Here is a 27,176-nt window from a genome sequence, read left to right as displayed (position 1 = left end):
ATGGATTTTTGTGGGTTTATATGATTAAACAGAATTCTGATGGATCAATTGATAAATTTAAAACTAGACTTATAGCTAAAGGGTTTACTCAACATTCTGGAGCTGACTATGATCAAGCACTTAATCCAATAAAAACAGTAACAAAATTAGAAACTGTTCCTTCAATTCTTAATACTGCAGAAAACGAAAAAAACACATTTTACTGGTCTCATGTCTGCTCAATGTTCATATATAAAACACTTGAAGAATATGCATGCAACGATCAGAACACAGATGGTTCTGATAATGTCTACAAACTGAAATGCAGTTTATATATTCTAAAACTAGCATCAACTGTTGAAATAAATATTTTGGAGATTTTGTGTCAAAGCTTGGCTTCAAGACAAGTGAAGTTGATTCATGCTTATATATATCAAACAAAAGTGACAAAAAGCTACTTGTATGCTTTATGTAGATGATGGTTTGGTTCCATCAACAGATCTACTAGAATCTGAAACATTTCTTACAGAACTGAAATCAAGATTCAGAATCACAACTAAACCAGCAGTATACTTTCTTGGACTTGAAATTAAGCATCAGAATTAGTCAACAAGATAAATTCTCCAAAAATTTGGGATGGAAGATCACAAACTAGTGTCAACTCCCATACTGAAGGAAAGTTTATTTCAAAACAAGAAGAAAGATGCGTCAAACAGAGAAATTTTCCATGTAAGAGCTTTAACCCTTTGCGGCATGGGCACACCTAAAAATTTCCTTCTAAACGCATAGAAAAATTGAATGAAAATGGATTTGAAGGTTACTATAGGTTAATCTGAACCTTCTTTATTTATAGTAGATGGCAGCTCAACACAAACCAGTCCACATATTTTAGCCATGTTTAGTTTTTTTAAGACCCTCATTGTTCAATGAAATCTTCCAGATTTTTTTAGGGTATAAAAGGAATTGTTTGAAAGAAAATTTCTATGTTATTTTTTTGGCTGTATGCTAATCTCCTTATTCTATATTAGTTTAAAATTTTTACCTTGAAATCTTGCCTAAAATCGAAAGGCGAACCGAGGTGTTCCCAGACTGGGACTGGGCTCACTGCGAGTCTAGGTCACTGAGAGGCAGCTGTATCTTTGTTTCTCTGCAGCTCGTCAGTCAGCTCATTAACATAGAGAAAGGTGGGTCCACATCTGTGTTTCTTTCCTGTTTTTCTCTATCTTCGTCCCCCTTTTTTTTCCTTGAAGGCGATATTTGGTTATGAACTAAGAAATTGTTGGGGTGATTTTCTGAATGTCAGGGATAATTTTCTCAGTTAGCTGTTTGGTTTTTCACTACAGCAGCTCTCTTTTTCTCTTTTACTTTCATTCAAAGAAGTTTTTTTAGCACTACATTTAATAGTTTTCAGTTGTAGACATTTATATTTTTATTTTATAGTTTATAATTTCAAACTGTAGATAAATATTAGTTTATTTTTTTGAATTTTTAATTACAGTCAAAAGTCGTTAATCCGGACTTGTCGGGACTGCGGCGATTCCGGATTATTGATCATCAGTTTAAATCTGGTAAGATAGCATGCAGAAATTATAAAATTAAAAATATGAAACCGTAATTATTTCTGAAATAAATAAAGAACAATTATGATCTAAAGGATATCAAAATTAAAAAAAAAAAAAAAAAAAAAAAAAAGAGCTTAATATTTATTTGTTTACATCTGCCCTGAAGATAAGGATAGTGTAGACAGATCAACTTCCAATTCATTGCGCGCCGTTCGCTTTGTAGATCCTTTACATATTAGTAAATATATATCGGAAATTCTATTTGACATAATTGAAAGTTCAAGCTTACTTTTATAAAATTGCTCTAACAGTCTGCAAAAAATAATAAGCTGGATCCAATTAGAAGATTAAGGAAAAACGTAATCTGCAACATCAACTGAAATAGATACTTAGATAATTTTAGCTTAGCTTATACCGTCTGTTATACATTAAAAGCGCATGTGTAAACGTATTATGCACATGCGCACTCGCATATTGACGTATGCACAGAAAGTTTGTAGCTTTGAGGTCCAGATTATACATCATTCCGGATTATGGGTGTCCAAATTATCGACTTTTGAGTATATTTTCCAAACGGATCGGAGAGGGCTGACCATTTCTGAAGCACTGAAAGTGGTGCACGATTTACTTTCAGATAGTGAATCTGATACGGATCCCAACACATATGCAAACCATGCAATATTGGGTTGTGCTTTTCCAATGTCACTTTCTTCAAAAACTACTACAATGGAAAAAAAAAAAAAAAAAAACTAAAGTGTAAATATGAAATGTAAACAATGCAAATATCATATACCCAAGTTACTTCTTTTTTTTCCATTTATAAGCTTGTAATCATCATATAACCAAAATATGAGCTTTTGGGGGGGGTGTAGAGTAGCAGATCTTGTCATGGCACACCCTGGGTAATGTTAAATTTGCTATGGTATTCAGAATCTAGTTTTTTTTTTTTTTTTTTTTTTAAATCATAGGCAAAATCTCTTACTCTTTTATGCGCTTCCCCCAATGCTCGCTTCAGCACTCTTTTTGAAGCTCTATTCAATCAGTGAGAGCGGGCACACCCACAGAATTAATACGATAAATGCTATCTTTACAAAATTTTACTTGTATACCTAGGCCTAATTAAACTGCCTACTTCTTTTTAATCAAAATTCCAACTTTAAAAGGTAGCATGTTGGAAAGGGTTAATGTATCTTATGTTAGGTAAAGACCACACAGATTTAGAATACTGTGTTAGCATTCTTTCAAATCACCTTGAAAGTCCTTCAAAAGATGACTCAATTAAAGTGAAACATCCATTCAGATACATAGCAGGCTCTCTCACTTAAGTCAAAACATACAATAATAAATGCAACACAGAATACTGGAGTGCTATACAGATGCAGATTTAGTGGGAAGTCAAGAAACAGTGAAATCCACAAGTGGAGTAGTGGTATTATATAGTGGTGGAGTTATATTATGAATCAGCCAAAGGCAGCCAGTTGTTGCCATTCTGACAAATGAAGCAGAGATAATTGCAGCTAGTGAGTATTCTAGGGAAGTAATTTGGCTGAAATGACTATTTAGTGATGTTACCAATTACATGAAGTTTCAATAATTCAAGTAGATAATATCTCTGCAACGAAACTGTCATAAAATCCCGAGTTTGACTTGATGTATAAAACACATCGATTTCAATTTTTTTTTCCATATCAAAGTTCTAGAAAAGCAAATCATTTTGTAACATATATCTACAGGTAAGCAAGTTGCTGACATAATGACTAAGCCAATATTTAATCTGACATTGTTGATTCTTTGTGAAATATGGAAATCTTGCAACTCCTAGTTTATAATTATTATTGTTTTTTATTGACAAGAGTTAGTGTTAAAGTATGTTATGCTAAGAAATATTAATGTTTTGTTAAAATTATAAGTTTTGGATACACAGTGTTTTATTGTCATTCGGAGTTAACTCGCTCGTATTTAACGATGCTGTGAAGTTCCCATTATGAAGTTATTTTAGTAATTCCAATCAAACTTTTTATTTTTGTTTTAGTTTTAGAAACTAAATGCTTAACCACTATAAAAAAATATCTACAAATATACATTCTGTAGGTAATTCGAACAATTACCAACAACTACACTTTCTTCAATTTCTAAAAATTTCATATATAATTTACATTGCACAGCTTCAAATAAACAATTTTATATCAACTTTTGGGAGAAGGGAACACAACTGTCAGTTTTTATAGAAGTATATCATAAAACAGATATATTTATAAATTTTTAGGGAATAAATAAGCACACTTATAAGAAACCTGTGATTGATACATTTTAGAAACTGCTACAAATTTCCAAACTATTTACTTAAAAAACTATGTATAAACAGATCTAAAATAAATAATACTTATGAAATGCCTTAATATTCTTCTATAATGAACAAAACCCCATTAGCATTTCTGATGCTACTAATTGAAAATTTATATGCTTATATGCAAATTCAAATATTAAACAAATGTTAAATAAAGAACTGAATGCATTAATATTTTTATAAATTTCAAATAAATCAATTTGACCTGATAATACACTATAAATTTGAAATCAATCAAATATTATGACTCAGATAATCCACAATTCAGGTCAGTCTTGGTCTTAAAAAATGTGACTCTATATGCACTATGTGAGAAATCTATTCAGCTTCAATTTCATTAGAGCGATACTGTCATGAAACGTATAGTAGCTCATTTATCAGCAACATCTAGGCTATCGATGCAAAGCTTCCAAAATTTATTTTGAAGCCCGTACTTTAGAAAACAAATTACAAGAAACTCTTATTAAAAGTTGATGAACAGAATTTTAACACATTGATAACAGCTAATTTTAATATTATCACTTTTAGAAGAATCCAGTAGTTAATATGCCAAAAGCTTCCCGGCATATCTGTAATTCAAATATAATTTCACAATTCCTAGTTTTGACTATACGTTTCTGCAGGCATTCAAAAATTTGTTATATTAACAAAAACACTCGCACCAACAGGAAAAAAAACTGTACACTCTGCTGAATTCAAAGCTAGCTGCACATTTAAATTTCGATTACCATTAGCGTATTAGATCTGTTATCAATATTCATTTACTAAACAATCGAAAAGGGATTAAAAAAAAAAGACTTGCCACAATTTTATATTCCCTACTGATTACGAAATTACTAAACGTTTGATAAACATTCGTATAAAAGTACAGAGATCAGAATCAAAATAATAATAACCCCACCATCTACAACACCTTAAAAAAAATAATAACGGGAAACTCGCGTTACTCAAGGCTGCCCAATTCATACAAAATAACAAAAATATAATATCTGGGATATTTAATCTTAACAAGTACAATAACAGAACATATACCTGATTTTTTATCATGTTTAACACATTGTATTAAAAAACGATTCTTGGTAAAGAACCATAACTGTTGATTTCAGTATCTAGTCACAAATGCTGCCAAACTCAAGAAAAGCATTTTAAAGAGGACATACATCAATGGCAATAAAAAGTTTCAAATTTTAACCTTAGTCTATGTACTATAAAACGAACAGATTATATACGAAATTAAATTTACGGCACGTTTCTTTTTATATAACATCACATACAAATCTTTCTTCCAGTTATTTTTTCAACCGCCATGTCGTTGATAACCAAGGAGGTTAGAATAGCCTCCTTGTTGATAACCGTCATTGCACGAACCGTCGTCAAGTAACCGTGTGTTTGATAGGCAGACGACGTTTGTTTCTATTATGATGAGTGTTTGCTTTATGTTTGGAGTTTACGTTTTGATATTTTTTATTATTCTGCTGTTAATATATTTTCGGACTAAAAAGCATTTACATTTTAAAAAGCTCACTTGGCAAAAGAAGCATTCTTGTGTAAAGTCTGTTGGGTTTTTTCATCCATATTGTAATGCCGGTGGTGGAGGAGAACGTGTATTATGGACAGCTGTTCATGCAGTTCAAAAAAAGTAATTTTTATTATCTCTCAGCTCATTCCTCTCTCTGTAATACACGTACGAATTTTTATTAACTTTGAATGTAATAAATCAAGATATTAAGATAAATTTTGATATTAAATATTAAAAAAAAACACTTAAGTTATCACGAATTCTGTCTTAGACTGGAAAAAGAAAATTACCCTCCAATTGATTTCAAATTCAGTTTCAGTTAAAATACAATGCTGTATGCAAATTGGTTGCTAAATGCATCTTGCCCAAAACAATCTTGGGGGAAAGTGCAGAATCACCCACTGCTTGGCACGTTTTTAAGAATTGCACTAACTTGGTATCCATGTACACATCGACCTATTTTCACTTTAAAAAAATCCCAGAATTGCACAAAAATGGCATTGCGCCCTCCCTTGACTTTATCCATGTACGTATGGACCTATTTTCACTTAAAAAGTCAAAGAAAATTGACAAAAAAACAATTCTTCTTACACTTGTAAAGCGCCAAACAAATAAGGTGGCGATTTTGCACTTTACCCCAATCTTGAACAAAATTATGAAAAGACTATCGCATGAATATTCGTTGCTACAAGAACAATTACAGACATGTGTAAACATGTCAGTTACTTATCAGTTGCAGTAACAATTCTTTAAGATAAATCAATTTCCACTGATAATTTTTTTAAAAAAATGAATAAGGGATCCTCCCTTTTTTAATGGAAAATTATTGAAACATTTAAATTGCATTTTTTGTGAAAGATTATTGAAACATCTAAATTATCATTCAGCCTCTTTTTAAATCATTCTGTTATTTCATGCAAGTGGATGTGCATTCATTTTTTTAATTCAGGGTCAATAACTTGATGGGTGTTCTGTACATTATTTCTAATTGTCATCATTTACAGTCTCATACATGACAATTTGCAGTGTTTTATGTAATCTCCCACAATCTTTTAATTATGTAAGATGAATACTTAACTGATTATAGCCTGTGGACTGCTAGGGGATTTTTTTTTTTTTTTTTTTTTTTAAATCTCAGAAGCGATACCTAGAGGGAAAGCATACTGTAAAAAATTGGCTTGTATTAATGTTACATGTAAAGAAAAATATTAAAATTTCATGTAACTGAACCTGTGATAAACTACTAATTCTCAGTGATCTGAACTACTCACTAATGAATGAATGTGCAGATCAGGGAGGATCACACTTCATGTCAACCAGAGTAACATGTTAAAATTCAGAAATTTTGAAAGCTGTAATTATATACTGTTGAAGATTTCACATTTTTAATTGATCTGGTTATTTATAAACATAAGTAATTCTCCTTGTACTTGTTTCGTATTCAAGAAAATTCAAGTCCTATGATACAAAATAATTTTCCTACCGTGTACTAATTTTTATTTATTTATAGATTTATTTTTAAAATAAGAAATCAAGCATTTTCTTTTGATTATAATTGTCAGTTGATTTTATTCACAGTAAATTGAAATGAAAAATTGATGTTGTGTATACAACAGCATTAAAACTTACTCAAATGAAGCATTAAGCAGTAACATGAAGAAAAAAACCAGTAGCTGGTGACCATCTTCTATGGTCATCTTCATTGGTTAGTTTATTAATCCTCTGAGTGGCCAGGGGTTTTGTTAACAAAGCACAAATTTCCCAAAACTACAATGAGAACAAATTATTTTTTTGATTTTAATGTAAAAATTCTCCTAGTATTTCATACCTGGATTTGTTTTCTTTTGATATATCACCTTTATTTCTTTGACATATTTGAATATGCACATCAGCTAAGTTTTCTTTTTATTGTGCAGTTACAATTGTATATATTTATGGAGTTACTCGATAATATTCAATGTACGTATTGTTAATGCAGTATATTGCTAATGTATTTGTCATTTCTGCTCGCTGAATAACCTGTAATACCTAATTCTAAGACTGCTATCATAATGGTAATAAATCTTAGAGATGTAGTTACTTACCAGTTATTTAATCTGTAATAAATAGTACATGGCATGCTCATTTTGAAACTATTATACCTATATATTGCAATTAAAAAAATTAAATTATTAATTGTGAAAAAGTATCTCACAACTATCGGATGATAATTATGTGTTTCAAAATTATAATTGTTGCTTGGTTTAGTACTGGCTGTATCTTGTGGAACCAACATCTGTATGTTGACCATGCCTGGTATAGATCTTTTAGTATAAAGTTATAATTCTTCAGTATGAAAATGCAACTCATAATGAACAGTGATCTGTGTAATTAGGTAGTTTAAATTCTGTTTTGTTAAACTTTTAGGTTAGTGTATTTTTTAAGGTGCCCCTTGAATTATCGCCAAGTTTTTGTTATATTTATGGTAACCTGAGCATTTGAATGTGATGGAAACCCTATTATGACATGATTGGTTGCATGATTACAGTGAATTTGACTGATGGGAAAATATTTGTAAGGGCTTATTTCTGTTTTGGATTCCAGTTAGGAAGTACATTGCTTATTTTGTGTTGTACGCCGTAAAATGGCTGTATGTGATGATATTAATCTGAAGTTTCTGTATGATTTGGAATGGAAGAGGAAAAAAGCCTTAATTGGCTGGTGTGTAAATGAAGGTTTACTTAGTAGTCATTATAAGTGTTCTGTTTGTATGAGGGAAATGCATATGGTTGAACATAAAGGTCGTTCAGATTGCTTTGAATGGGTTTGTCGCAAGAAAGGTTCATGCAGAAATGCCACTGGCAGTCTGGCACTAGGGAGGATATTTTTTACTCTTATTTTTGTGAATTTATGTGGTGATAGCAGTATGCATATTATAGTCAAGATCATTTTTGAAAGTTTTTGGATAATATTAAGAAATTTTGGCACAGTCTGGTAAGCGATAAGATGCATTTCCTTTTTTATGTTATTTCATTGTCTGATTTAAAATGCAGTTTACTGAGCTTCAATTAGCTACAAATTATGTTCAGTTTTGGTGATGAGTAATTTTGGTTTAACATTATATGATGTCATCATTCTCCTGATTTTCTTAAGTGAAAATAGATTAATGTGTACATGGATAAGTCAAGGGGGTGTGCAATGGTGAGTCTGCAATTCTCTGATTTTTTTTAAAGTGAAAATAAATCAATATGTACATGGATACAGAGTTTGTGTAAGTCTTTTACTTGTTATTTTGGTTTTGTGTAGCGGGCATCTTGAAATTGTGCCTTGCTGGCCAATCACCAGTTTTCGCCAAGGAGCACCCTTAAACGTATTTTTACGAACTTTTAATTTAAAAAACAAAACTTTAATGAACTAATAAATTTTTGCTATACATTGTGCTCTTTTAATTATATAATTTGTCCTAGCTTTTGGCTAATAGATTGTTATTATTTCACTGCAGTTGCACATAATCTCAAAACATATTATTCATAAAGACTTGTATAAGCTGTGAAATACAGCAAAGTCCAACATCCAGAATCTTCATAACCCTGGCAGTTCAATTTCCAAGGTTTTAGCTCATAAATTAAAAAAAAAATATTACATGTCGAAGTTATAAAATTTAGAATATGAAAAATTGTGAAAAAAAATCATTTATGATATTATGGAAACCGAATTTAATCAAGAAATGTATTTATGTATGCCTGTATGTATATTTTGCTCATGTATATATGTGTGTGTATACATACACACACATATACTTACATTTCTGATGACAGAATAGTCACAAAATTTTTTCTTAAAAGTTGTTTACGAAATTTTATTTTATGTGTCAATACTTTCTCATTAATTTTATAGACAGATGTAATTGCTTCTTCTCTTACCAAATGCAGCTACCTGTATCTTTTAAAGCATTTTAAAAAATATCTGTTAACTTGTTCTCTTATGACCTTGCAATACTGCACACAGCAGAGTTTATATTAAAAATATTAGATTTTAATATAAACAATTAGGATTACAATTGCATCGATTTTTGAAAAGGCTATTTTGTATCTGCATTACAGTGCTCGCATAATTCTGATTAATGAATGATCATAATTCTGATTGTAGTTGTTGGATATAAAACTTCAAATGCAGAGTAAAAATGAAGGTGTTTTCTTTTACTAAAACTTTAATGCTAAGATAACAGTGGAAATAATAGTTTGTACAGAATAATAAACTGGATCAAGTGGGAAACTTAAGGAAAAGTGCAGTTTGTAGTGTTAGCTAAGCTTAAGTTAGACAGAATCGAATTCTTTCTTTTTCTTCCCTCTTATACAGTGAAAGGAAACTAGTACGGAGGTCACTCTGAAATTTTTTAGATATGTGCAATTGATAAGTTACAGAAAAAAGTCAATGGTTAAATTTTAAAATATGAACTATTTTAGCCAAGTAGATGATTTTTTATTGGCTAATTGCATGTAGTTTAGCTTCAAATAAATTTAGGCAAAAGGAAAAATGTAGTTGATGCAAGACCATTATCCTGCTATGATTTTAAAGTGGGATTAAATCAAGAAGAATGTGTTTAATGTCTACAAATAGCATTTGGAAATGAAGATCCATCTTGTACTTCTGTATTCAGATGGTTTACAGAATTTCAGAGAGGTAGCAACTCTCTTCAGGATGAAGAACACACACTCAACTTCAGGATAAGAACACCATTGTCAGCAGTAATCCGGGATAATGTATTTACAATACGGAAGATGTTAATTGATGACAGTCGCTGCATTGGATCTGCTGCCATACATAAAATTATTCATGAAGAATTGCAAATGAAAAAACTAGTCTTCTGTTGAGTTCCCCATAATTTAACTGAGCACTAAAAAGAGGAGCATGTCAAAATCAGTAAAGAAACCCTCAAATTACTTAAAGATGGTGACCATCGCATTATTTCTAGAATCATAACTTAACTGGTGATGAAATGTACATATAATTTTTTGATGTTCTGACACGTTAAGAAAGTAAAGGATATGTCTTTGAAGATGTTCCCCCACTGACAATGGTGAAAAGACAACATGCCATGAAAAAGAAATACAGTCAAAAGTCGTTAATCCAGACTTGTTGGGACTTCGGCGATTCCGGATTATCGATTTTTCCGGATTATAGATCATCAGTTTAAATCTCGTAAGATGGCATGCAGAAATTCTAAAATTAAAAATACGAAACCGTAATTTATGAAATAAAGAACAATTATGATCTAAAGGGTATCAAAATTTACAGAAAAAAAAAAGCTTAATATTTATTTGTTTACTTTATTAAACATTTCTTTCAATGTAAGTTGTTTAAGTTGCTTCGTTTTATGTGATAATACGTTCTCTTTAATTCTATAAACAGACATAATTTCTTGTTCAGTTACAAAGTTCCGCTGTTCAAGTCCCGTAATTGCTGTGCCGAGAATATCTACTAACTTGTTAATCGAAATTTTTTCGTTTTCACTAACCTCTCTGTCACCTTCTTCATGTCTTTATCGATTTTTTGCAGCAATTCCACTTTTTGTTTGATGGACATCGAAACATACTTTCGTTTTGTAGATCCTTTGGGAGCTCCGGCATCGGAAATTCTTTTTGACATAATCGAAAGTTCAAGTTTACTTTTATAAAATTGCTCTTACAGTCTGCAAAAAATAATAAGCTGGATCCAATTCGAAGATTAAGGAACAACGCAATCATCAACTGAAATAGATAATTAGATAATTTTAGCTTATACCGTCCATTATACATTAAACGCGCACGCGAAAACGTATTCTGCGCTTGCGCACACGCAAATGCGCAGTCGTAAAGGTCTTACGCGCACGTGTAAACGCCTATGAGCATGTGTCAACGCGGCGCATGTGCAGAAAGTTTGTAGCTTTGAGGTCCGGATTATGGGTGTCCGAATTAACGACTTTTGACTGTATATGGCATTTTCTTCAGAAGTACAGGACTGTTTAAAGGCTTCTAGCTGTAAGGCAGAAGAGAGTCACAACTATTACACCACTGTCTTCCAGAAATTCTTCAAGAAGTGAATGTTAGAAGATCATGCTCCACCATGGCGATGCATCTTCTCGTTGAGCAAGATTAACAGTTAAGTTTCTTGAACAAAAATTCATTAAAGTGATAGAACATCCACCCTATTCACCTGATCTAGCCTTTTGGCTACTTTTTAATCTGAAAAAGAACTTATGCTTATGAACTTTCATTCTGAAGATGAGATTGATGAATATTGATGATATGTATTATTTTCATCTATTCTAAGAAATGAATGGCTTGAGATATTTAATCTTTGAAAAATTCGTCTATAGAAGTGCACTGATGTTGGAGGAGACTATTTTGAACACTCTTGAAATTTTGTTTAAAAGCTTGTGTGCATCTCGAAAATTTCCGAGTGACCCGCATATGTGCAAAATTCCACTCCAAACACTGATTTTGGGAGCCCTGTAAACAAACATTTATTATGTGTAGGGTTAGATAAGATAGAAAAGTGTTGCCATCTACAACCATTTGGTAGTCAAAAGTGAAAGTCTGATTTGTTAGTCAGCAGGTATTTAAAGCTGAAAAAACACGTACGATGATTCAGTATTATGGTAGATCAGCTAATCAGAATAAAAATTTCTGGCACACTTGCTTTTGCTTGAGTATCATATTATCCATTCTCATACTCTGTGAGAAAAAGGAGAAATTTTCAAAAAAGTATTTTGTAGGAAATCTAAGTAATAGATTATTCTGTTGAGCTTTCAGATTTCAGATTTTGAACTTTGTACTGTATTGTTCTGTGTCATATATGTATGCTTTTTAACTGTGGAAAAATATGGAAAAGGAGTTATATAATAGTTATGTCCTTATAAAATATTTAATAGATTTTTTAGAAGACAGATGTAAAGAGATATTTTCATACACACACACACACACACACACACACAAAAAAAAAAAAAAAAATTAAAATATTTTTATGTAAAGTTGTATTGTGGTTTGAAAGTCTGTATATGGCTAAATGTGTCCAACAATTGTTAGTGCTAGAAAAATATTTCTTCAAAAGATTTGTGTAACGATCATAATAATTTCTTCCTTTTATTTCAGATATAAAGATGTGCACTGTCTCATATATACTGGAGATGTAGCAACATCAGATGAGATTCTCAAAAATGTTGAATTGCATTTCAATATCAAGCTATCACGGCCAGTTGAATTTATGTTTTTGAAAAAGCGTTATTTTGTTGAAGCCAGATATTATCCATATTTTACTTTACTTATGCAAAGCCTTGGTTCTGTTATTTTAAGTTTAGAAGCCATTTTTAAACATGTTCCTGATATTTATATTGATACTATGGGATATGCATGGACACTTCCAGTATTTAAGTATCTTGGAGACTGCCGTATAGCAGCATATGTTCATTATCCAACTATTAGTACAGACATGTTGCATGCTGTGTCAGCCAGAAAAGTTACTGTAAATAACAGAATATTTATATCTAAGAGCACTTTTTTTTCATATTTAAAGTTATTGTACTATACAGTTTTTGCCTATTTATATGGTCTAATGGGTAGGCATGCTGAAATAATAATGGTCAACTCTTCATGGACAAGAGGACACATTTTAGAATTATGGAAGAAACCTGCATGTACTTTTATAGTATATCCTCCATGTGATGTGACAGAATTTGAAGTTATTCCATTGAAAAAGCATATAGATAAAAACAGTTTGAGAATTATTTCTATAGCACAGTTTCGACCTGAAAAAAATCATAAACTGCAATTAAATGCATTCCACAAATTTTTACAGAATGTTGGCATTGGTGATAATTCTGTTACATTAGTTCTTATTGGAAGTTGCCGAGATGAAGAAGATCATCAAAGAGTGCAGGATTTAAAAGATACATGTAAAACGTTAGGTATTTCAGAAAATGTAGAATTTAAAATTAACTTAACGTTCCAAGAAATTATACATGAAATGCGAATGGCCAGTCTTTCACTTCATACAATGTGGAATGAGCATTTTGGAATAGGTAAGTTTTACTTTATTACAACCTAAGTATAATACGAGGTGGTATAAAAAAGTTTTGAAACCAATTTTGTAATATGCCAACAGATGGTAGCACAAGGCTCCACACACAGGCAGAGTCGTAGGTAAGGTTTTCAGCACCTGGGGACAGGTGAAGTTTTCGTGCTCCCTCCTGTTTATTAAGAATGGAAAATATTAATTATGAATTTCATAACATCAGTTTGGCTTACCCTGGATGCTATGCCCAGGGACAGATGTCCCTTCTTGCTCCTTCTAGCTATGTCCCTGCACACTGGCATAGGGAGTGTCCAACATTCATAAGTCAGTGTGCCAAGAGACATTGTCCTGTGTAAATCAGAAGCTATGCAACTGATGCTATTCTGACCCACATACATTACCACATCTGTAGCAAGTTAGATCAATGAACAACGTGAAATTCTGGGTGAAACTAGGCAAATCTGCCACAGAGATGCTGAATCTTGATGACATCCGAAAATGTCAAAACCATTCAACAACTTGTACCTTAGGATCATTCAAGATCACTCCACAACATTGATGACATTGTCGGTGTGTCACATAGAACAGTGCAGCAGTTTTCTTGTGTGATTTTGAACATGCACCATGTTGCTGCCAAGTTCATTCTCAGGCTGCTGACCCAGGAACAAAAGGAATACTACATCAAAGTATGTTAAGAACTATGTCAGCATGTCATGGATGACCCGTCCTTCATGTTGAGAATCATTACTGGTAATGAAACTTGGGTGTATGGGTACGACTTTGATACATATGTATCCTATTTTATATCCTAGGAGATCATAAAAATTCTGTTGTCATTACCTTCATTCCATCAATTAGCTATAAAGTTGCACATATTTTGCAGAAATTTAACTTTTGGGTTGTTTATTCTCCCATCCGAGTTCCATACTCAAGGACCCCATTCTGGATATGAATTCCTGGGGTATTTATAGGATTCCTTGCCAGTGTGGTTTAATTTACATTGGCCAAACTAAGAGAGCCTTAAAATTTCGCGTCAAGGAACATGAGGCATATGTTAGAAAAAAGGAAACACAGAAGTCTTCTGTTGGTTCGAAAATCACACTTTCAATTTTTCTGCTGCCAAAATTATTCAAAAAACATCCTCCATTGGAGAACTGGATTTTCTAGAGGCATTTCACATTCAAAAAAATCTTTCTGTTCTAGTTAACGATCCTAATTCCAATCCATCTTTGCCATCAGCCTTTAAAGAAATTATGTTTTAGTTCTGGTTTCATCAACAGAGGGCACCACTTGCTTATTCTTGTCCAGGCTTTCTTATCTTATCTAATCATTATTTCCTATCTTACTCATTTGCGGTTTTGCAGCTGAGGATGGTGTTTCGGTAAAACCATCGAAACTAGTCCTGTGAAAATTTTGAAAATATAACGCTGATTTTTGCTGTTTGACTTCTGAATTAGTATTTATTCGGCGTGTTATTGTGTCTTAATTATATATACCAAATTTATTCTCATATTTTCCCCTTTTCCTACTAATTTAATAACTTTTAAACTAGAATGGGACACATACGTGATGTTTACTACAGTCAAAATTCTTTAATCCGGGCTCGTCAAGACTTCGGCGATTCCGGATTATCAGTTTTCCGGATTATAGATCATCAATTTAAATCTGGTAAGATGGCATGCAGAAATTATAAAATTAAAAATATGAAACTGTAATTTCTGAAATAAAGAGCAATTATGATCTAAAGGGTATCAAAATTTACAAAAGAAAAGCTTAATATTTATTTGTTTACTTTATTAAACATTTCTTTCAACGCGCGCATACATTATGCAATTTTTGTACGCATACGTAATGCATACATTACGCATAGTCAAAATTAGAAAATTGCAACCAGAAAACTATTTGATGTGTATTCGTGATATTTATAATAACGAGGAATTTGATTTAAATCATATTAAAGACGGAGTACATCGAGATGAAATACTACATTTAGTAAGGAATTATAAGCCAAATAAAATAAAAACATCTGCCCTGAAGATAATGCTAGTGCTGACAGATCAACTTCCAGTTCATTGCGCGCCGCGATGCCCCCCCCCCCGCCGCCACAGAGCACCGTGAAATTGATAAACAGATTTCGGAATGGTTAGAGAGACGTAGGATATGCCTTTACCCATTTTTTTTGCAGAAATTCCATTTTTTATTTGATGGACATCAAAGCATGCTTTCGCTTTGTAGATCCTTTGGCAGCTCCAGAATCGGAAATTCTTTTTGACATAATCGAAAGTTCAAGCTTACTTTTATAAAATTGCTCTAACAGTCTGCAAAAAATAATAAGCCGGATCCAATTAGAAGATTAAGGAACAACGCAATCTGCAACATTAACTGAAATAGATAATTAGATAATTTTAGCTTAGCTTATACCGTCCGTTATACAATAAACGTGCATGCGTAAACGCATATGGGCATGCATAAATGTATTATGTGCATGCGTAAATGCATAATGCATAAAGGTTATGCATTATGTGCATGCATAAAGGTATTATGCACATGTGTAAACGCATGTGCAGAAAGTTTGTAGCTTCGAGGTCCGGATTAAAGACTTATTTCTAAATGATATTCTGGACTGTATTTCTAAATGATAGATTTAGCACATTAAAAAGCACACATAAAGCTTCAGTAAGATAATGCATACATTTTACATTGTTTCCATAAATCGAAAGTTTCTAAATCATATGGTGGAAAAGCTAGGGGAATAAATATGGTATATAAATAATATTGTAGGCCCGGTGGTGCAGTGGCTAGCACATTGCACAGCAGCACCACAGGTTCGGAGTTTGGTTCCCGGGCTGGGCAAGGTCGAATCAGCCTTTCATCCTTTGATTCCCATCACTTGGGTTGATAAAATTAGTACCAAGTTCATTTGGGGACTAAACACTAGGAGTCCTGTAACAAGCTGACCACTTGTTCAGGGCATATGCTTACGCACCCGGGGCCCACGGTCAAGAAAGCAGGTTTCGGGCACTGCAGGCCTTGGCCTACTGGGGCTGTTACGCTACCGAGTTTAGTTTTTTAAAAAATATTGTAGATGGTCACTATGTCTTCTTTTTCAGTTTATTCTTATTAAAATTAGCACTGCTTTCGAATTAATCATCCAACCCAACCGCAAAGGCACTGCCAATACTGGCAGCTAATTTTTTGCCTACCTAACACGTGAAAAACAGTAGTCAATTTTAAAAATATTGGCATCCTGAAAATTATGTAAAACAGCAATGAATTTATGAAACTGAAAATGCAAGAAACATCAATAATGAAACACTGAAAATTACATAAAACACAACAAATTAGTAATTAATTAAAAATGCAACAAACATCCGTAATAAAATGCTTAACTTTCCTTTTTCCCATTCTTCCGCCCATATACACAGTGATTTGTTTTAATTTTTTTTTTTTTTTTAAAGAGAATTGCAGAATTCTTGCCACTGCTATCCATGTACATACAATCTGTTTTTACTTTTAGAAATTTTAGAGAACTGCACAAATTCATGCCATGCACATTATTACACTCTCTATTATTAGGCAAAACAGCATATTTCTGAAAAATAATTCTGCACACTAATCGCGAGAAATAGAAACCACAAACATGACTTCCGAATTTCAAAATTATGCACATTACTACCACCTCCAAGTTAAATGGTATAATGGTGCACACAGCCATTAGTGGGTTGCCAAATAAATACATTATTTTGGCAATATAGTGCTTTGTCCAGTGTTTGTTGTTAAGGTTGGGCATATTATCCAATAGCTGATAATAATGGTAAATTAGCACATACTAAGAATCACAGGGAAAATATTTGACTGCTTATCTAAAAAAAGCATGTTCAGTATATTGTATAAAAGTATAATTTGTATTTTCTAGAAATATACTTTTCCAAATGCTCATTCTGAAATTGCTTGAAATATACGAGGGCATATCGAAAACTAAGTTGCACTAACTCACTGCAAAACTAAGTTGCACTAACACACTGTGCTGTGTGTGGTAATTTTGGGCAATGCAGAGAAAGGGACTGCTCAGATTTCGGATAGGAATGTTGGTGCGGTTTCCTATCTTGTGTGTGGATAGTGGGCTAAAATCAATGGCGCATCAACTGGATGTTCATTCCAAATTGGACGTGTGTGCAACAGTCATATTCCTATGGGCTAACTGGATGAATTGCACAGACTGCTTGAAATCGCCGCTGTATATGGTGAGCGCACAATTTCTCGATAAGGTATTAGAAAGTAGTGTCAAGAATTTAAAGTTGGACGCACAGATATCACGGACGAATATCGAGAAGGAAGGCCCACAACATCCAGTAACTTTGCAAATGTTGACAGTCTGTAAGCGATCATTCGCATAAAACTGCGGGAAATTTCCAGCATGCTGAACATTTCACATGGCAATGTGTTCTCCATTGTTCACGAGGATCTTGGATTTCAAAAAATTGTCAAAGATGGGTCCCACATCTTCTCACCGATGATCACAAGAGACAACATTTTGAATCCTCACTGGCATTTTTGCGATGGTATTCTGCAGAGGGCAATTAGTTTCTAAGGTTAATCATCACAGGGGGTGGGTCCACCACTTCACGCCCCGAAATGAAGAGAACATCGATGGAATGGGTGCACACCTTATCACCACAACGAAAGAAGGCCAAGGTCTAACCATCAGCAGGAAAGGTGATGGCGACAGTGTTCTTTGACATGGAGGGTTTGGCGCAAGTGGTATTTATGCCGAAAGGAACAACATTCAACTCGGCTACATATTGTGAAATGTTGAATCGATTGCGTAAAGCAATTAAAGAGAAACGGCGGGGAAAATTGAGTGATAGTGTGATTTTGTTGCATGATAGCGACCTCACAAGGCCTGCCAAACGTGCGACTTGCTGCAGCGATTCAAGTGGGAAGTATGGCAGCATCCTCCATACAGTCCTGATATAGTGCCATGTGACTTTCATGTTTTCGGTAAGCTTAAAAAGGATCTCGGTGGACAACGATTCCAAATTGATGAGGAGTGAAAGCAGCTGTCTCCATGTGGTTACATAGCGCTGAAGGAGATTTCCATGCATTCGAAATCTAAAAGTTGGTTTTCTGTTCAGAGAAATTTTTAACTTGGGAACTATGTGGAAAAGTGAACTTACATTGTATGTTGTCATAGCCGTGTTGCTTTTGTATAAAAAATTTAATAAATGGTCATAACATGGAAGTGCAACTTACTTTTTGATCTGCCCTCTGATCTTAGTTGCACCCTTTCAGATTTCCTAAATTCTAACATGCACGTCCTATTCACATGGAATTTCGGTCAGCTCTGCCATATATTATGAATTTTGTTACAAATGATAGGTTAAGCACCACCTGTGAATGATTAGTTGTAGTCATCATTATAACAATAAGACTTGAGGTATGTTAGAAATTAGTAATTGTTCATTCTTGATTTATTTATCGTAACTTATACTAAATGATAAAAATATGAGGAACAGAAATAATGGAAAGTATATCCTGTAAATCTTCAAATAGTGAAAAAAAAAATTAAGCTATAGAAAGATTTAAACACTTGATTGAATTTCCTGAACAATTATTGCGTTGCAAAGATGGGTAAATTCAGTCACATGAATGCATTGTTATTTCAAGGAGGTATTATTTTAAATAGGAAATGGTAATAACACTAAATGAAAATGTTCAAAGTTACAACTGTATTAATGGCTTATCATGATAGTATAATTAATGAATTTACCAGCCTTAACAAGAATATGACAACTATCCACAGGCTGTTGATGATGGGTTAGTGTAGGCTATGCAAGTTCGTACAAACTGGAATGATAGTGCTAATTATATTAAAGCTGAGCTTAAACCAATCTAAAGAAATACCAATAAACTCATAGCAGACTTAAAATTACTGAAGTTGACATTTTGCTTGTGTGTCGCTGCCATGCATTTTCCGAGGCTGAAAACATCAAAACTTTCACAGAGTGGTGCTAAGATGAATTCAATTTCTTGTGTAACCAGCTTGCTGGTAAGTTATAAATGTGGTATAATTCAAGGCAGTGGTGATTTTGTGTTGATATAACAAATTCTTCTGATAAGATGAATCAAGTTCCTTTGTGTAGTTGAAGAAATCCTTCAATGCTGCATGCTACCAAAATATATTAGTTATCAACAATACCTTCTCGTGTATTCTAAAATGAATGGTTAATGTCTGCAGGTAACCTGCCATCCATATCATTACTTGCCGTTGAATGAAATATCAGATCTAGGAATTCTGTAGCAACATATCAGCAGTGAGAATGAAGAAAATTATAAAAGATGTAACTTATAATTCAATTTCTAACATGTAATTAATCTTTGACAGGTGCTGTAAATTTTAATATACCGTGTTTGGTATATTAACTGCTTATAAATATTTTATTGTTTATTTTACTTATGTGCTATTTAATGCCTTGAATTCTGCAAAGATAAAATCATTGCCCAGAGCTTTTGGATACCAAAGAGAAACAATGTACCTAAGTACTACTTAGAATTAAAATTTAATCCTTGCAAACATAGCACACAGTATGGTTTATTTCATTAAGTTTGCAGGGTGATGGAATATAAATAACATACTACTGGGTGATGTCTGTAATGTTTTGGTTGTTCGTTATAATTTATGGATGGAGTAGAATTTTTAAATGAATATGAAATTTAATGGTTTTATCTTATCCCCCCTAAAAAATGAGTAATAAAAAATGTTTATTATTATTATTTTTTTTTACAGGAGTTGTTGAATGTATGTCTGCTGGACTAATAATGATTGCACACAATTCAGGTGGACCAAAATTAGATATTGTGATAAATTTCAACTCCAAAAAAACCGGGTTTTTAGCTAACGATGTTGATAGTTATGCTGATACTTTAGAAACTATCTGGAGAGCAGATCCTGAGACTTTATATGAAATAAGAAAAACTGCTCGAGAATCTACTTCTCGTTTTTCAGTGTTAAATTTTGAAAAGTCTTTCTTGGATGCAGTATCTTCATTATTTACTTAAAATGTATTTAAGAAGTAGTTTACAAATATATGTTTTTTAGTTATGCATTTTCCAAGGTATATTTCTTGTAGAATACTAAGTAATCATTTACTTGTTACTGAAGAGCAAAATATAAATTTCTGCAATTCAGTGCATAGATTAATGGTGGACAAATGGTAATATCTACTATTTTTTTTAAAGATGCAAAATATAACTATGCCTTTCAATATCTATGAATATTTCAGTGATTAATAATCATTTTCCCGTAATATTACTTGTTACTGAAGAGCAAAATATAAATTTCTGCAATTCAGTGCATAGATTAATGGTGGACAAATGGTAATATCTACTATTTTTTTTAAAGATGCAAAATATAACTATGCCTTTCAATATCTATGAATATTTCAGTGATTAATAATCATTTTCCCGTAATATTACCTAATTAAATTAAACTGCCATTAATTTTTAAAATGCAAAAAATATATCAATTAAATATTTTTTATCAATAAAGAAATTTATAAAATTACTGTTTTCTCCATAAATTTTGAAAATACATTAGATAATTTTCAGATTATTTTGTTTTCTACTCTTGACATTTAAACCACATTAAAATTTGTTTTACTGTAATAAACAAGCAAAACTTAACAATATATATTAAATTAAAAATACAGTACCTCACATTGGTTTTCAGACACTTCTATATTTGAAATTTATTTAAATAGATTTTGTCCTAAATATTAAAACACAGACAAATTTTTTCAAATAGATTATTTTTCTCTATTTTAGGCCTTTCTTATTACTAAATAAATATAATCAAAATACTCCTTGTAATAAAAAAAAATCAAAAAGTTTTGATCAGTAACTCGCATAATAATTTGGAAGTTTCCTGGAGATGTTTTGGCAGAAGATGTTTCTTGACATATTTTTATTTTTTATTTTAAATGAAACTGCATGACAAAAATTATTGTCTGTGTTTGGAAATTATTACTTGTTCATCAAAATATATTAACAGTTCCCTATTTAAAGTGAATGTGGCAAAACACTACAAATTAATCACAAGTTCTCTTAGAAATATAAGGGTCATTCAAATGAAAGTTGCATTGCTGTAATAACTCTGCCATTTGAAGAAAAAGATGACTCGTATGCCCTTATAGTAGGCACAGAGTGTTGGGAGTGTATAAGATATTGTCAGATGCGTGTTTGATAGCATCTGAACATGTTAAAAGGCATCATTTGCATCATGGATGCCTCCAAATGTTGTCAACGCGCGGTAGTGCAATTTTTAACAGCGGAAAATGTGAGTGCTTCTGAAATCTGTCATCGAATGCAAACTCTGTATGGTATGGAGTATACGAAACGCAGATCAGTATTCCAATGGTGTAGGGATTTTTGTAGTGGAAGAAGCAGTATTGACAACAGACCACAACCTGGTTAAGCACATGTGGTGATCACCCAGGAAGCAGTTGCAGGTGTGGACTGTCTCGTGAAAATGAATCGGAGAATCACCACTCGAGAAATAGTGAAGGAAATGTCTATGAGCATAGGACGTGTGCACACAGTACTGCATGAAAGGTTGCAGTGCTATAAGGTTTGTGCGCAATGGGTGCCAAAACATTTGACAGAGGAGCAGAAGATTCATCACATGTCTGTTTCCATGCAACACCTTATGTGGTATATACCACAAAATGGGGAACAAATTCCTTTTAAGGATTACTACTGCTGATGAAACATGGTGCCATCCAGCCACCAAAAGCATGAGCATGGAATGGTGACATTCTTCATCCCCACACCTGTAAAAGGCTTGCACGTCCACTAGAGGTGGTAAAGTCATGTTAATGTGCTTCTTTGACGTTGATGGTCCACTACTGTTGGAATGGTTTCCTATGGGCACGACTGTCACTGCTACCATGTATTGTGCTGCATTGCAGAAACCTAGACAGAATATCAAGAAACCGCTGATGTAGCATGCTCTCATGTGAGGTTATCCTTTTGCATGATAATGCTCATCCTCATGTGGCTGTGGCATGCCAAACATTGTTAAGGTAATTCTGCTGGGACGTTCCCTAACATCCCACTTACAGCCCGGACCTCTCACCGTGCGACTACAAAATTTTCAGTCTACTCAAGAAATCTCTGACGGGATGGCGATTTGCCACCGATAATGAGGTCCAAGCTGTCATTGAAAATTAGTCCCACAATTAACCCCACAGCTTCTCCATCCAGGGTATCCACCATCTCATTGACCATTGGGACACTTGTTTCAACCTACGAGGTGACTTTGTCTATCCTATCTGTTACGTCTGTATTACTTCATTCTTTTGTAGTATACTAATTTATATTAATATCATTAAACAATTTCTCAAACCGACTGTAGTGCCACTTTCATTTGAATGACCCATATTCACTATTCTAAACATGGTTAAAGTATTTAAAGAATCCAAAAAACCATTAATGTAAAGCATTCAACTATCTTTAATGTATTAAAATGATGGAAAATGCCTGGAACTGTTCAAAATGCATTGAAGTCTGTAAGACAAAGGAATCAGAAATTTATCTTACAAGAAATCAAATAAAATCCGAACATTAGTATTGTAAAACTTGCATTGAATTAGCAAAAGACTACAATGGGTAATCAGCAAGAAGGAAATTCCTCCTCAGTGAGAAAAGGAAAATACATGTGGCATTTGTAAAAGTTCTTGATCAGCAAAGATTTTTTATGTTGAAATAATATATTTTCAGATGAGTCAAAATTTAATATACAGTAGAATCCATTTTAACCGGCAGCAACGGAACCACATCCATTCCAGATAACTGAATATTGATTTCTAGAACTTACTTTTGTTCATGCTTTGTGACACTACTGCAGCATGCAAAGTCCGCTGATTGTGTTTTCGATCTAGGCTCACAATTAAATAAATAATATTGAAAATCGTGCAGATATTTTAAAATTAAAATACTTAATCCAACTTTATATTTCAGAAAAATAAAATTTAATACATTTCAAGTTGTCGTAGTTATTATCACATGAAAGTTATGAATTTTTTAGTATGAGGATATATAGCTTTGAAAGTCTGCCTAATTACAAGATTGTTGCCATAATTTAAAAACTTTGTTGTATATGCAATGAACTGCCCCTGCATCAAGAAGTTCAACATTTTTGGATGAACTGTTATAATTAAATAATTTAGAATGGTTCATCAGCTAATTTTGGATGAACAGAAACACAGTAGTTTTCCAGGGGAAGAGGGTTCAATTGAGTCTGATCTGCCTCTTAATGACATTGAATCAGATTTAGTTGCATTTCTCTTCCTGTGTATTTTTTTGTGGTTTTTGTATTTCACAATTCTTTAATTCTTCTGGAGTCATTATGGATTTGGTTCTAAATTTCTTACTTTTTGTCTATTTATTAATTTTCAGCAGCATATTGTGCAGAAACAACTTGGGATAATTTTGTTTTAAAATCAAAATTTGTGATACTGTAATTTTATATAGAGATAGTATATAATTGTTTAGATTTAGAACTTATCCAAAAGGTATATATTCCATTATTTTCTTTCAATAAATCTGTTATTAGAATTTTCCAAACACTGATTACTCTCTCTCTCTTTTTTTTTTACGCTTAAATCTAAATTCTGTATTTTTTTAGGAAGGGGGAAAAAAATCATTACAAAGTCTAAACTGCCTTTTTTTCTCTTTTCCCATTATTAGATATAGCAGTTCTGTAATGGATTTTGTAGAAATTACAGCTGCCTGGCTGTCCACTACAAGTTCAGAATTAATGAAAATTAATTCATAAAAAACTTCTCATCCCTTAATTTTGTCACTCGGTGCTTCCACAAATTTAGTCTTCCCTAAATTCTGCTGTTCAGTGCCGACATATTCTGCCACTGCGTCTGAGTTTATGGTGAATAACATATCAGTTATTCTTAATTAAAATAGCACTAAATATAATCTTTTGGCCTATGAGTTTCATTAATAAAATCTATTTTTAGCATATGAAAAGAAATTTTTGTTGAATTTTTCCTTGTCAACATTTCTTAGAGCATTTGAAAATCTATAATCATCGCCAAGCCTAATGTTAGTACTAATTCCATTAACTCTTCCAAAAGTTGGAATCCGATTTTTTATCTAAGACTATGGTAAAAACTTTGAAACTGGACAATTTTCTTTGATCTGACTACTTAAATTACTGGTCAGATCAGAACTCTTTCAACAATTATATTTCAAGACATATTTCTTGACATACAGAATAACCATTTTCTACAGCTTTAATTCCTCGACAAAATCAGCTTCAGCTATCGACTGCGACAAGATGTAACTTAATGTATCGCCACTTCACTTTTTTGTGATACTTCAATAAACCTGAGCTCTTGATTTTTCAGTCCCAACTTGAGTTCTTTCAACTTTTTGTGTCTCATTAGTTCCTTGTAATTGCAATAAAATTCCTTACAGCCAGCAATATTAAAATAATGACACTTTTGAAATTCTAGATTTAAATCTGAAATTTAGGCCTATGAAATAAAACATTATGTAATGGCAACATATATAAGCAATCTGAAGAATTCTTATGTATGCAAACTTTAATGTTTAAAATATTTGTATTATGTTTCAGCCACCCAGCATATTAAGTTTTTTCCAAATAATGAATCAAAGAATTCTCTAGAATATAAAAATGGACTATGATCCATTTCATGCACCCATGTGTGAAATTTGATAGTGCTGCCCATGATTTTCAGAAACAATTCATACTGAAGGATGTCATATTTATGTTTTCTCTCTTTCCTGGAAAGATACATGGAATGCGATTGTATTTTACTGGTGTAAATTAAGGCCAGTAATCATGTTCGAAGATGAGGAATCGATTGAGATTCTCTTGGTCTTAAAACACATCTGGCACTCTTATCAGATATCTTAAATGTAAGCAGACAATTTTATTCCTGTTGCAATCCCTCAAGATGATGTGAAAATAATCAGACATGTACTGAGAAAGGATGAAGATGGCACACAGAGGAAGAGTTTTGTGGAAGGAAGCTGATGAAGATCATCTATGATATTATGAAACTCGATTATATATACAGCAACTAAAACTATGACGACAATCTTATAAGCAAGCGGGCATTCAAAGTTATATTCCATCATATCAACAAATTCCTAATTTCATGTGATAATAAATATTGTAATTTTAAAGTGTTATTTAGTTTTGTTTTTTCTAAAATATAAAATCATGGTATGGATTTTAATTTAAAAAAATTTGCATGATCTTCAATATTATTTATTTGATTTTGACCGATAGCAGATATTGGATGCAGCAATTTTTACAGATGGCATCACAAAACATGAGCAAACTAGAAATATATATGCAATCATATGGAAAATCATCTTGCTCAGAAATGGCATGCTCCTGTTGCTACCAGTTAAAAGGGATTCTACTGTATTTTGATTTATGTTGTTAGTGAAGTTTAATGTTATACAGCATTAGTACATATCAAGCAGACTGTTTTATCTTTTATTTTACAGGAAAAATACTCCAATTCTCACTTTTCTTGAAAATTTTTCGTTTAGTGTTACTGCCATATGGTTCCAATAGAAACATACTGAATACATAGACCTAAAACATGTGAGTAATTATTAACCCAAAATAATAGGACCTGAAAAGGAATCTGGACTTCCAACCAAAGTTGCAACATGAAGCTATAAATAACCAAAACAGATTTCATGTACTTGTGGTGATTCATCATATGGAGGAAATGGAAAGGAAAATAAAAATGTTCCTGTGATAACTGAAATGTATTTGTGATTTCAGAAAGTGAAATCATTTTAAATAAAATACAATACACAGAGATAAACTAATGGGACTTGACAGGGGTCAAAGCAATTTGGTTTGCAAAATCTTTAGTGATGGGTCACTTGGGTAGATATTATCAACTGCTAAAATATTCGCAGCTAGTGGTGACTAAAATGGTAGTATAATACAACTTGTAATCAGTCATTGCTAAAAGTTGTTTTATTAATTATTATGTATAATGAATTTTCAATATTATTAATCTACAAAATTCTTATTAAAACTTTGTTACATAGAGTTACAATGACTAGACTGCAAATGTATTCACTGTAGATCATGAGTTTCACATGCTTGATGTAAAATACGCATTCATTATGAAAGATGCTATTTGAAAAAAAAAAAAAAATTGCAAGGTCCTTTATCTGATTCCAAGGAAAATGGTCTTAAAATTTTTCATTCAACTTCTGTACATTCATTTTTGCTACAAGAATGATATTGCATCAAAATAACAATAGATATTTCGGATAAGTATCTTAACTGCATTTCTCCACCTCGCTACTGAACATATCAAACTAGATAGATACAAGGCACTGTATCATACATAACTTTTTATTTTATTAAGTTAAACAATATGAAGGCTATTTCAGTTACTTTACGAATCAAAAAAGGCTCAGCTATGTATGATACAAACATGTTAAATTTCCAAATCTGACCTTTTCATCTTTTACAATGTATGTATGGAAAAAGACAATAATTGGAATAGCGAGCATTTTCTGTGGCATTTTGCAACTATTTGATTTTGTAGGATAGTCTTAAACTGCTTAATTATAGATTTAAAATATCAGTATAGATTTTACAGCATAAAGCTGATGGTAAAATAAAAGATACCAAATTAAATTTTATAAATGCATTTATTCT

General features: G+C 32.4%; 2 protein-coding genes across 5 annotated transcripts in view; one reads left to right on the top strand and one right to left on the bottom strand.

Annotated features, from left to right (window-relative positions):
- Positions 1–5,978, bottom strand: part of MED7 (mediator complex subunit 7) — a 15,468-nt gene extending 9,490 nt beyond the window's left edge. For 2 of the 3 annotated variants that reach the window (XM_035356481.2, XM_035356480.2), the window contains exon 1: positions 4,921–5,123. The gene's annotated coding sequence lies outside the window, so the exon portion shown is untranslated. Of the gene's footprint in view, positions 1–4,920; positions 5,124–5,697 lie in introns of those variants that run through there. The other variant, XM_035356482.2, reaches the window with a different exon arrangement.
- On the top strand, positions 5,247–27,176 carry Alg11 (ALG11 alpha-1,2-mannosyltransferase). 2 transcript variants are annotated; one of them, XM_035356478.2, is made up of 3 exons: positions 5,247–5,527; positions 12,520–13,445; positions 25,994–27,176. In XM_035356478.2, the coding sequence occupies exons 1-3, from the start codon at positions 5,307–5,309 to the stop codon at positions 26,080–26,082; spliced, it is 1,236 nt and encodes a 411-aa protein (XP_035212369.1). In that variant the 5' UTR covers positions 5,247–5,306; the 3' UTR covers positions 26,083–27,176. The 2 variants fall into 2 exon arrangements, with proteins under 2 accessions (XP_035212369.1, XP_035212368.1); XM_035356477.2 differs by lacking the exon at positions 25,994–27,176 and adding an exon at positions 20,226–20,544 and having other exon boundaries at positions 5,252–5,527.

Source organism: Stegodyphus dumicola, chromosome 3, assembly GCF_044657685.1.
Source record: "Stegodyphus dumicola isolate Sdum_Otavi_A_Nest chromosome 3, ASM4465768v1".
NCBI lineage: Eukaryota > Metazoa > Arthropoda > Arachnida > Araneae > Eresidae > Stegodyphus > Stegodyphus dumicola.
Note: the sequence above shows the minus strand (reverse complement) of the source record. Positions and strands in the feature narration are given on the sequence as shown.